Source organism: Rana temporaria, chromosome 3 (assembly GCF_905171775.1).
Source record: "Rana temporaria chromosome 3, aRanTem1.1, whole genome shotgun sequence".
Lineage (NCBI taxonomy): Eukaryota > Metazoa > Chordata > Amphibia > Anura > Ranidae > Rana > Rana temporaria.
The window spans coordinates 432314739-432327952 of record NC_053491.1 but is presented as its reverse complement, the minus strand read 5'-3'; the positions used below and the strand labels follow the sequence as shown (position 1 = coordinate 432327952).

Genomic DNA, 13214 nt, shown 5'->3' with positions numbered 1-13214 from the left:
AGTGGAACATTGAGGACAAGTCACCGGGACTCCGGGAGCATTACTATACTTCCGGCCATTCGTCTTACAGACGAAAAACGGAAGTGACGTCACGCAGCAGCTCGCATCTCTTTACACTGCCCGAGCGGAGCAGAGCTGAGCTGCTAGGTAAGCCGATGGATGCCTCGTGTCACGCCACTATGGATTGGCTTGATCGCCCCCAAAGTCATCAGCCCGTGCAGTGCACGGGCTGATGACTTTGGGGGTGATCAAGCCAATGCTGCACTGCTTGATCCCCATCCATCCACCTCGAACCCTGTTATTGTAGTTAAACTGCTGGGACTTGTAGTTCTCCATCTTCTCCTGGGGCTCATGGAGAAGATGGAGATTGGAGAACTACAAGTCCCAGCAGGTTTTACATACAATAAGGCTCTGAGGTGGATGGGTGTGGTGGATTGCATGCACCTATCAATCCCTGGGGGGGGGGGGCTCAGAGCCTTATTGTATGTATAATTTGCTGGGACTTGTAGTTCTCCATCTTCTCCATGAGCCCCAGGAGAAGATGGAGAACTACAAGTCCCAGCGAATCCCTTGTGTTGGTTATCTTCTTCCTCGTCTTCCTTTTAAGCTGTTGCAGCTGCTGCAAAGACAAGTAGCCTAATGTCAATGGTTCATGACCTCCAAGAGAGAAAGACAACATCACACCACACTGTAAATCCAGGAAGAATGATACAAGCCAAATGAGGAGTTATAATGTCACAAAGCTATACTTCTTTCTATTGGCCAAAACAAAAATGCCTAAAATCTTATATACGTGCAGAAATGCTTATAAAATGCTTATGAAACACCTGTAAAAAGCCCCAAAAATGCATAGAATACACTCGGTGTGTGCTCTGCTCAGGTGTGAATGCAGAATCAATAATACCCCAACAGCAAAAACAATCTTCCATGCCAACCACAATGGACACCTCCCCCCCCCCCCCACAAGCAGTAACAAAATGTCTCCAGCATCATTAATAAAACACCCAGCAGCCTCTATAAATTTCCTTGCAACAATAAATCCCCCCAGGAACATTAACCACTTAAGGACCGGACCAAAATGCTGCCTAAAGACCCAAGGTGTTTTTACAGTTCGGGACTGTGTCGCTTTAACAGACAATTGCACGGTCGTGCGACGTGGCTCCCAAACAAAATTGGCGTCCTTTTTCCCCCACAAATAGAGCTTTCTTTTGGTGGTATTTGATCACCTCAGCGGTTTTTATTTTTTGCGCTATAAACAAAAATAGAGCGACAATTTTGAAAAAAATTCAATATTTTTTACTTTTTGCTATAATAAATATCACCCAAAAACATCTATAACATTTTTTTTCCTCAGTTTAGGCCGATACGTATTCTTGTACCTATTTTTGGTAAAAAAATCGCAATAAGCGTTTATCGATTGGTTTGCGCAAAATTTATAGCGTTTACAAAATAGGGGATAGTTTTATTGCATTTTTATGAATTTTTTTTTTTTTTTACTACTAATGGCGGCGATCAGCGTTTTTTTTTTTTCGTGACTGCGACATTATGGCGGACACTTCGGAAAATTTTTGGGACCATTGTCATTTTCACAGCAAAAAATGCATTTAAATTGCATTCTTTATTGTGAAAATGACAGTTGCAGTTTGGGAGTTAACCACAGGTGGCGCTGTAGGATTTAGTGTACACTTAGTGTGTGTTTACAACTGTAGGGGGGTGTGGCTGTAGGAATGACGTCATCGATCGAGTCTCCCTATAAAGGGGATCACTCGATCGATACGCCGCCACAGTGAAGCACGGGGAAGCCGTGTTTACATACGGCTCTCCCCGTTCTTCAGCTCCGGGGAGCGATCGCGACGGAGCGGCTATAAACAAATAGCCGCGCCGTCGTCCCGGATCGCTCCCCGAGGGAACCCGACCGCCGCGTGTAGCGTCCCGATCGGACCCCCGACCCACGTCTAGGCAGGGACGTACAGGTACGCCAATGTTCCTGTACGTGCCATTCTGCCGACGTATATGTACATGCGGCGGTTGGGAAGTGGTTAATAACTCCTCCAGGAGCAACAATTAATACCCTAGTGGCAACAATTCAGAATGAGGTGGTGCGGAATGGGGAATGAATGTGGAAGTGTGGAATAGGGAATGTACAGCATGGCATATAGTTTTGAGGGAGGGTGGAATAGAAATATGTCACGCCGCAGCTCACATCTCTTTACACTGCCCGAGCGGAGCTGCTAGGTAAGCCGATGGATGCCTCCTGTCACGTCACATGTGATCTGTAAGGCTGCGCTATATACCATGATCTGTGATGCTGGGGCTTTATACTCTGTCCTGTGATGCTGGGGCTGTATACCATGTCCTGTGATGCTGGGGCTTTATACTCTGTCCTGTGATGCTTGGGCTATATACTCTGTCCTGTGATGCTGGGGCTATATACTCCTGTCCTGTGATGCTGGGGCTTTATACTCTGTCCTGTGATGCTTGGGCTATATACTCTGTCCTGTGATGCTGGGGCTATATACTCCTGTCCTGTGATGCTGGGGCTTTATACTCTGTCCTGTGATGCTTGGGCTATATACTCTGTCCTGTGATGCTGAGCTGTATACTCTGTCTTGTGAGGCTGAGCTGTATACTCTGTCCTGTGATGCTGGGGCTATATACTCTGTCCTGTGATGCTGAGCTGTATACTCTGTCCTGTGATGCTGAGCTGCATACTCCTGAAACTATGGGTGGATGGAAGTGGAATACGGGGGACAAAGTAGGTGGATTATATAAGGGGTGTGGTTTACAAGAAGTGGGAGGGGCCAATTGTGGAGGGGGCGGGGTCTTGCGCCCCCCCATCCTAAAACTTCACCAGCCGCCACTGCCCATAAGCCACATATAGCACAGCCCATTGAAATCAACGGTCTGCCCTATGTGTCATAGGAAAAAACAGGCACAAAATGTGCGCTCCCACTATGCTAGATGTGATTGCGTCCTGAAAGTGAAATTTGTGCGAGTAACATGAGAACAATGAGGCTCCATTCACAGTTGTGCGTTTCCTTGTATTTCAGAAATCCGCTGAAGCTTCTTTGGGGCGATTGCTGTGTGTGGGGTGGCCCTTTCAGGTGGATGGGCTGCCCTATGTGTGATGAGTGAAAATGCTCAAACGCCTCCCCCCCCTCGTTAAAAAACAAAACAAAAGAACGCATGTGGGAATGCGAGTTCCACTATACAGAGATGTTAACGGGGCTTGACAGCTGAGTGTTTCTGTCCACTCCCTTCTATGTACTTGTATAAAGATGGCCATACACTATGCAATCTGATTGTATATTGTGTATTTAGTGAGAAGAATGTTCACTGATTGATTGCAATTCATTAAAAAAAATGTGCAGCTGGGAATGGGTGGGTGGATGATGCAGGGTGTGTGCTAATGAGGTCAGCTGGTCAACTCCTTCCTGTGTCCTACAAAAATTTGTCCAGGAAGTAAAACATTACAAATGGATATGTCTGGAAACATGGATATGGACAGTGTAAAATTAATGGAAAACTTTAATACTTTAAAAATGTTTACAAAAAAAAAAGTACATGAATGCTATATTGGAACATAGGGGAGCTGGAATTTAGAAGAGAAAAAAAGGTGAACGTATCATTTACTGGGGATTTCACATGTCACATGACTTGGGGTCTTGCAAGTCGCATCCCAAGTCGCGGCAGTGTGAACAACCGAGCCTCTGAGTATCTTTTACTGAAATATAGCGATCTTGCTGATATCATGTGACATAAAAATCTGGAACTACTACTAAATTACTCTTTATGGCTTTTAGAAAATATTTTGTTATGTGCAAAAAAAAAAGCATAAAAAAAAAATAATAATGCATAAACATTACATATGTGCATTCCCGTTCGTACGAATGTTATTTTCGTACGAAAATCTTCATTTTTGTACCCGCAGAATAATGTGTACATACAAAAAAAAAAGAAAGCACCAAAATACGAAAACTACGGGATTACGAATGAGCCGCATAACGAACAACCGCAAATACGACCGAACGCTCCGACGAAAATACGTCAAAACGAAAACGGCAAAAGAACGAAAATGGCATCTATAACAAAAGACTTGCATTCTGTATTTTGTTTGAATCCTTGTTCTGTTCGTATTTTGATTTTCAGTCGTATGTTCATATGACATCTAACAAAAGATTTTCATTCTGTATTTTGTTTGAATCCTTTTTCTGTTTGTATGTTCATATGACATCTATAACAAAAGATTTGCATTCTGTATTCTGAATTCCCTTTTTCTGTTCGTAATTTGGTTTCAAAATACAGAATGCAAATCTTTTGTTATAGATGTAATTTTCGTTTTTTTGAATGGGCAGTGAGTGTAGTTAGTTAGTGAAGCAGCTTCTCTTTTGTGCTGAGTAGTACAGTAAAGCCAAATAAACTTTTCTGTGGATTTTCGTCTGAAGGGAGATCAGTTGGCTAGACTTTTGAACCTGGAACCCAAAAATGGTTTTCTGATGGAGTTTAAAAACGAACGAACGTTCGGTAAAACGATCATTTTTATGTTTGTTGTTAAAAAAGTCTGACCAAGTGTATGGGGCTTAACAATAGTTAATATGGATGAGCCGCGTGTTGAAAGTGCCGCGAATCCCGCGATATATTTACGAAAGTACAAAATGACGAAAATTCACGAAAATTATTGTCTAACAAGTAACGAACATGAATTAAACAGAATAACGAACCATCCCGCATGTACGAAAATAAAATGGTAACCAAAATACGAAACGATCGGAATACGAAAAAATCGCGTCGTACGAACAGGAAAACGGGCGTCTTACGAAAAACAAACGGAAACGAACCTACGGAACGATACGAAACGGAACAAAAAAAAACGAGAAAAATTTCTGTGCACATGTCTTATATATATATATATATATATATATATATATATATATATATATACACAAAAAAAGACTGGTAGTAAAAAGGGTTAAAATTCAACAGACGGATACAATTCACATTCTGTACAAGATTTATGCAACTTCCTGTATTGCAAAGCCGGTTTTGTTTCTATACGGTTTTAATTACGAAATATCACAACTCAACAAGAACTGTTGATGCCGCAGTGTGAGGTCACCTTAGTACGCCCATCAGCCTGCCTACTGGCACGTTACATGGACCTCTAATCCAACGTTAATGTAAAGCCATAAAAATGGATTTGTAGAGATTGATAAATAAAGAATGACTTCCTATTCTTCGAGAAAAGACGAGCTCTATTTGTGCCGACCACATCTGTAAAACCTAGATCCCGAGTCATGTGATCGCTAATGAATGGCAAGATCTGATTGGATTAAATCATTTACCCGCTCAGCAAAGATCACGTGACCAAAACGGACAGGACTGCTGCGTTATGTTACAGTAGGGGTCAACCTCAACTGACATTTCCAATGCATTATAAGCAATTGCCAATTTGTCTTTTAGATTTGAGTACAGTTTTTTTACTTTTATTGCATGTTAGCACTGTTGATCTACCGCAGCCTCTTTACAGCTACTTCTTGCCCACGTGCACTAATATCAGGGCAGGTTTATTGATGGATCATGCCTGTGTAATGTGTGGGGGCATGGCTGTTTGTAGCCTCCATTGGGAGAGCATATGACATGATAACCACACTGGTGTACAATTGGAAGCCAATACAAATTTTGGGTTTACATCCACTTTAAATCACTAGTAAAAAGGCTTGATTTAAATCAACTCAATTTATATCATAATTTTGTAAAGAGCAACTGTCATCTCTGTCCCGCAGCGGCTCCTCCTCTGACCCGCTGTTGACTCACCGACAGTCCCATTCACTTTAATAGGATAGTTGGTGATGCGGCAGTGACACAACGAGGGGAGGGGCGTGGCGTGATAGATCTGAAATGACAGGTGACCTTTAAATGTAAGGACGTATTCTTGCTGGTAGTTAGAATCTTTAATATTTGCAAACAAAATAAAGGTTAGTAAAACAGCGATATCAGAACAGATTCAATCATACAGTTTGTAGTGTACATAGATTTGCAAAACAATGGGATGTAGGAATATTCCTGAACTTTGTTTTATCTCATGGTTACTGTGAAATTGTGTGAATGCATGTTATCCATGCATGAAAAAATTAAAATATTGCAGAATATACAGCCTAAGCTCAATTTCATGCTGGATAAACAACATTTTATTAATGTATCTTAAATGGAAAAGTATATTTTTTTAGATCGTGGGTTTTTTTGTTTTATTTTCTACTTCAAAAGCATTTTGTTAAAATAAATTTGAAAAAAAAAAAAATCGAATAAAATCTATTTAAATAAAAAAAATCTCTCTCTCTCTCTCTCTCTCTCTAAAATATATATATATATATATATATATATATATATATATGTGTATGTGTGTGTATATATATATGTATATATATATATATATATATATATATATATATATATATATATATATATATAACACACACACACACACACACACACACACACACACACACACACATATATATATGTGTTTTTTAACCACTTGCTTACTGGGCACATATACCCCCTTCCTGCCCAGGTGAAATTTCAGCTTTCAGCACTGCCACGCTTTGAATGACAATTGCGCGGTCGTGCGACGTGGCTCCCAAACAAAATTGGCGTCCTTTTTTTCCCACAAATAGAGCTTTCTTTTGGTGGTATTTGATCACCTCTGCGTTTTTTATTGCTTGTGCTATAAACAGAAATAGAGCGACAATTTTGAAAAAAATAATTTTTTTTGCTATAATAAATATCCAATAAAAAAAAAAACGTATTCTTCTACATATTTTTGGTAAAAATAAAAATCGCAGTAAGCGATTTTAGTGATTGGTTTGCACAAACGTTATAGCGCCTACAAAATAGGGGATAGAATTTACAAATCTTTTTTTTTTACTATTAATGGCGGCGATCTGCGATTTTTGTCAGGACTGTGATATTGTGGCTGACACATCGGACACTTTTGACACATTTTTGGGACCATTCACATTTATACAGCAAACAATGATATAAATATGCACTGATTACTTTATAAATGAGAGGGCAGGGAAGGGGTTAACACTAGGGGGCGAGGAAGGGGTTAATGTATTCCCTAATTAGTGATTCTTACTGTGGGGGGAGGGAGGTGACTGGGGGAGGTGACCGATGGTTGTCCCTATGTACAAGGGACAAACCATCTGTCTCCTCTCCCTGACAGGACGTGGAGCTCTGTGTTTACACACACAGCTCCACGTCCCTGTCTCCGTGACCGCCGATCGCGGGTGCCTGGCGGACATCGCGGCCCCCAGGCACGCAAATCGACACCTGACTGACGCGGCGGGCATGCGAGCGCCGCCGTTGCCGCTCGCGCGCCCCCTAGTGGCCTGGAGGGCGTATATAGACAGTCTCCTGGCAACTCAGAGCCACAATGTGGCCGTAAAAACCTGCCGTGCGGGTGGGAAGTGGTTAATCATTGATTTATGTCCACCCTGATATGTGTGCAAAGAAATGGCTGCACAACCAAGAATTCCGATTGCTTTTTATTGTTCAAAGTGATAACACCAAAGACACCAACATGAGGTCACGTTGACGCGTTTCACACATACATCTTGTGCTTAATCATTGATTGAAAAATAAAAAGCAATCGGAAATTCCTGGATGTGCAGCCATTTCTTTTCTTACACGTTTCCCACGGAGGCGGGTCGGAGACAGTCCACCTTTTAGGTTCTCATTATACACCTGGAGCAGTGGCTCTTTTTCTTTGTATACTGATATGTGTGCAGCTGGCATCAAGGGGTTAAAGTGTTGCTTAGGTAAAAGTTTGTTGACGTTTTGTGGGCGTGTGGAAATGTAAAACTTGGCATGTTTGGTATCTATGTACTCGACTCAACCTTGTCTTTTATAAATCGCATGTCCAGGCAGAATGGTTTTGTTTATATGTGGTGTGTAGAAAAAAAAAGTTTCCATAAGGGATATTTTAAATGTTTTATGATTTGCATACTCCAAGGAGTACTACATGTATATGTTGAATATGAATGTAATGTATTTTCTAAGGAACATTATTAAAAAAATAAAAAAATGATTTTGGGCCATATTCCCATAGTTTTTGGGCGGGCGTCGCGTAAGCCATTTACACTCCGCCGCCCCAATCTACAGGAGCAAGTGCTGTATTCCCCAAACACTTGCTCCGTAGTTTGGGGTGGCGTGGTGTAAATGCCCCGGCGTATGGCCGCGTAAATTCAAGGGGGCGGCTTGTATTTAAATTAAGCACGCCCCCGATTCTAACGAACTGCGCATGCGCCGGGCTTAAAATAGCCCAGTGCGCATGCTCCAGTTCTCGGTGCAAAACGTCAATGACGCCGACGTGTGCGTCATTGACGTAAAGTCGTATTCGCGGACGACTTAGTAAAACAACGTACCCGACGGGAAAACACGACGCGGACCCGACGCCATACTTAACATGGCCTACGTGGGTATAGCAGGGGTAACCTTACGCCTACGCAAACGACGTTAGCGCCAGTTAGGCGACGCGTTTTCGTACGTGAATCGGCGTATCAGGCTCATTTGCATAGACAAATGAGACCTGAACGTAAACGCCACCTAGCGGCCGGCGGAGTAATTACATTTAGGATCCGACAGTGTAAGTGTCTTACACTAGTCGGATCCTAGCCTAAATCCGGCGTATATTGTTTTGTGAATACAAAACAATGATACTCCGGCGGGAATTTCGAATTACGCCGGTGTATCAGTAGATACACTGGCGTAACTTGTTTAAGAATATGGCCCTTAGATCCCATGTTTGGATCTCTGCTAAGTAGTATACAACTCTGTTCTATTCATGTGTTATTGAATTAAGCTTTGCAAATCTCAAGAATTCTACAAAACTGTACCTGGCATTCCTTCTCGGGTAACAAATCATATACTGTAGTTTTGTGTATATATGTAATTTTGGTTTCCTTTTGGTGTATGTGGTGTTTATTAAAGGCTTGCTATAGCAAAGCACAGAGCAAGGCCAGCTCCATAGGGAAGCATGCCGGGTAATATGTGTATCCTCACATTCCGGGTCTGTAGCCACATGTTTAATTGTCATCTGTGCCTGAAGCAGATGAAAGGTTGCCAATGTCAGGCAGGGGATAGAACAAGCCGTTTCCTAGAGCACAGCCACAGCCAACCACAATCTTAGAGGTTCTAGGCCATCATCTTGCTCCTCTCGTGGTTTAGTTATTGCCGGCTTGTGTTGTTGGCTTAGACCACAGAAAGGAAGGAAGAACATCGGCCATCAGGTACCAGAATATGGAGCGGTTAGTGGCTCTCTAGTATCATTTCTTTAGGAATAACATAACCATATTCAATTTTCTTTTTTTTTTTTTCAGCGTCAGCTTGTTCCTCGTGGAGTACTTTCAGAGTCTCAGTTCATCACCATTGACCCGTCGCTGTCTGTGGATGATGCCGCATCCGACTATACCAAGAAACTGCAAGAGGTGAGAATCCAGCTGTGCAATACGTGTTTGTGTCTCTGTATTCCATATGTAGGGGTTACATTGCTGGCTGTATGTGAGGGCGCGGTGTAGTGACAGTTCTGCAGATGACGTAAACGTTAAAAAGGCACAAGGCATTTTACTTTCATGCCTTCTTTGCCTTAAGGTAAAAAAAAACTTTGTGTGCAGCAGCCTCCCTAATACATGGCTGAGCCCCATCGCAATCCAGTGATATGCATGAGAACCTCGGGTCTCTGAGGTCCCTCCGTCCTCACTGGCTGAGACAGCAGTGGGAGTCATTGGCTCCTGCTGCGGTTAATCCCAGCCAGTGAGCCAATGAGAAGAGAGGGGGTGGTACTGAGCCACGGCTATGTGTCTGAATGGACACGCAGAGCAACGGCTCTGGAGTAGGGGATGAGCCGAACACCTACCCCCCCCCCCCCCCCCGTTCGGTTTGTACCAGAACCTGCGAACAGACCAAAAGTTTGTGTGAACTTTAGAACCCCGTTAAAGTCTATGGGACTCGAACATTTGAAATCTTAAGTGCTAATTTTAAAGGCTATTATGCAAGTTATTGTCCTAAAAAGTGTTTGGGGACCTGGGTCCTGCCCCAAAAAAGTTTTAGAAACTGCATTTTTTTCGGGAGCAGTGAATTTAATAATGCTTAAAGTGAAACAATAAAAGTGAATTATTCCTTTAAATTTCGTACCTAGGGGAGGTGTATTGTATGCCTGTGAAAGTAGCGCTTGTTTCCCGTGCTTAGAACTGTCTGCACAAAGTGTAATTTCTAAAGGAAAAAAAGTGATTTAAAATCACTCGCGGCTAAAATGAATTGTCGGCTCCCAGCAATACAGAGAAAAGTCATTCATAAAAAAAAAAAAAAAAGCGTGGGGTCCCCCCAAATTCAATTACCAGGCCCTTCAGGTCTGGTATGGATATTAAGGGGAACCCCGCATATTGACGTGGGGTTCCCCCCAAATATCCATTCCAGACCCTTCAGGTCTGATATGGATTTTAAGGGGAACTCCACCCCAAATTAAAAAAAAAAATGGCGTGGAGTTCCACCCAAAAATCCACACCAGACCCCTTATCCGAGCACGCAACCTGGCAGGCCACAGGACAAGAGGGGGGATGAGAGAGCGCCCCCCCCTCCTGAACCGTACCAGGCCACATGCCCTCAACATTGGGAGGATGCTTATGCTCCCCAAAACCCTTGCTCGTTGTTGTGGGGGTCTGCAGGCGGGGGGCTTATCAGAATCTGGAAGACCCCTTTAACAAAGGGGACCCCTAGATCCCGGCCTCCCCCCATATGAGAATTGGTAATGGGGTACATTGTACCTCTACCATTTCCCTAAGAAAGTGCAAAGAATTGTAAGAAAAAAACAAAAAAAACACACACACACACCGTGGAGAAAGTCATTTATTAAAAAAAAAAAATCCAATGGCGGTAATCCACTCTCGGTCTCCGCTCCAATGCTGTCGGTATCCTGCGACGGGTGATCTCCTCTCCACCAGGGTCCAGCGATGAGAAGATCTCTTCATCCAGGTCCGGGATCCAGCGCACGCATCGCCGCCTGTCTCCACCAGAGACAGCCCGGCGAATGACGCGGCTTCAGCCAGTGACAGCTCTTATGTAGGTGAGGGCGGGGGCCACCCGTCACGTGACCCGTCCCCCTCTGATGCAAGGGAGAGCCCAGACTTCCCCAGTGACGTGACGAGGGGTCAAAGGGGTCACGTGCCAGGTGGCCCCGCCCTCACCTACATAAGAGCTGTCACTGGCTGAAGCCGGGTGATTCGCCGGGCTGTCTCCGGTGGAGACAGGCGGCGATGCGTGCGCTGGATCCCGAACCTGGATGAAGAGATCTTCTCATCGCTGGACCCTGGTGGAGAGGAGATCACCCGTCGCAGGATACCAACAGCGTTGGAGCGGAGACCGAGAGTGGATTACCGCCATTGGATTTTTATTTTTTTTTAATAAATGACTTTCTCCACTGTGTGTGTGTGTGTGTGTTTTTTTTTACAATTCTTTGCACTTTCTTAGGGAAATGGTAGAGGTACAATGTACCCCATTACCAATTCTCATATGGGGGGAGGCCGGGATCTAGGGGTCCCCTTTGTTAAAGGGGTTTTCCAGATTCTGATAAGCCCCCCGCCTGCAGACCCCCACAACAACGAGCAAGGGTTTTGGGGATGAGGCCCTTGTCCCCATCGACATGGGGACATGGTGCTTTGAGGGGTCACAGATCCCCAAAGCATACTCCCAATGTTGAGGGCATGTGGCCTGGTACGGTTCAGGAGGGGGGGCGCTCTCTTGTCCCCCCCCCTCTTTTCCTGCGCCCTGCCAGGTTGCGTGCTCGGAAAAGGGGTCTGGTGTGGATTTTTGGGGGAACTCCACGCCATTTTTTTTTTTTTTTATTTGATGCAGGGTTCCCCTTAATATCCATACCAGACCTGAAGGGTCTGGTAATTGAATTTGGGGGGGAACCCCACGCTTTTTTTTTTTTTTTTTTTTTTAATGAATGACTTTTCTCTGAATTCATTATAGCCGCGAGTGATTTTAAATTACTTTTTTTCCTTCAGAAATTACATTTTGTGCAGGGACAGTTTTAAGCACTGGAAAAAAGCGCTACTTCACAGGCATACTATACACCCCCCCTAGGTACGAAATTTAAAGGAATATTTCACTTTTATTGTTTCACTTTAAGCATTATTAAATTCACTGCTCCCGAAAAACCGATACATTGATACATGTTCCCTGGCCCATGACCCAGGTCCCCAAACACTTTTTAGGACAATAACTTGCATATTGGCCTTTAAAATTAGCACTTTAGATTTCTCCCATAGACTTTTACAGGGGGTTCCGCGGCTTTTCGAATTTGACGCGAACATCTCAAATTGTTCGCTTTTCGCCAAACAGGCAATGTTCGAGTCGAACATGAGTTTGACTTGAACTCTAAGCTCATCCCTACTCTGGAGCAAGCCTGCTCGTGTGCCCCCACAGCAAGCTGTTTGCTCTGGGGAGCACTTGGCCGGGGGGGGGGGGGGGGGGGGGGGGGGACACCAGCAGGGGACCCGAGAAGAGGAGAATCTGGATTGCTCTGTGCAAAACCATTGTACAGAGCAGGTAAGTAAAACAACACATTGTCGTTTTATTACCACTTTAAGATTTTCTATACTTTATATAGGGTATTATGTGGAGTATAGGGGACTCTGAGTTATAGGTATATTTATTCCATATACAGCCATGGCCAAAAGTTTTGAGAATGACACAAATACTAATTTTCACAAAGTCTGCTGCCTCAGTTTTTGAGATGGGAAATTGCATATACTCCAGAAGGTTATGAAGAGTGATCAGACGAATTGCAATTAATTGCAAAGTTCCTCTTTGCCAAGAAAATTAACTTGATCCCATAAAAAAAAATTCCACTGCATTTGTGAAGAAGGCTTTAGGGTGCCCAAGAAAGTCCAGCAAGCGCCAGGACCGTCTCCTAAAGAGGATTCCGCTGCAGGATCGGAGTGCCACCAGTGCAGAGCTTGCTCAGGAATGGCAGCAGGCAGGTGTGAGCGCATCTGCACGCACAGTGAGGCGAAGACTTTTGGGAGATGGCCTGGTGTCAAGAAGGGCAGCAAAGAAGCCAATTCTCTCAAAAAAAAAAAATCAGGGACAGATTGATCTTCTGCAGAAAATATGGTGAATGGACTGCTGAGGACTGGGGCAAAGTCATATTC

The 13214-nt window shown here is 43.7% G+C and overlaps 1 protein-coding gene across 3 annotated transcripts in view; it reads left to right on the top strand.

Annotated features, from left to right (window-relative positions):
- PGLS (6-phosphogluconolactonase) overlaps window positions 1-13214 on the top strand; it is a 49822-nt gene that overhangs the window by 15722 nt on the left and 20886 nt on the right. For all 3 annotated transcript variants that reach the window (XM_040346351.1, XM_040346353.1, XM_040346352.1), the window contains exon 3: window positions 9381-9488. In XM_040346351.1, the coding sequence (XP_040202285.1) occupies window positions 9381-9488 (108 nt within the window). The remainder of the gene's footprint in view (window positions 1-9380; window positions 9489-13214) is intronic.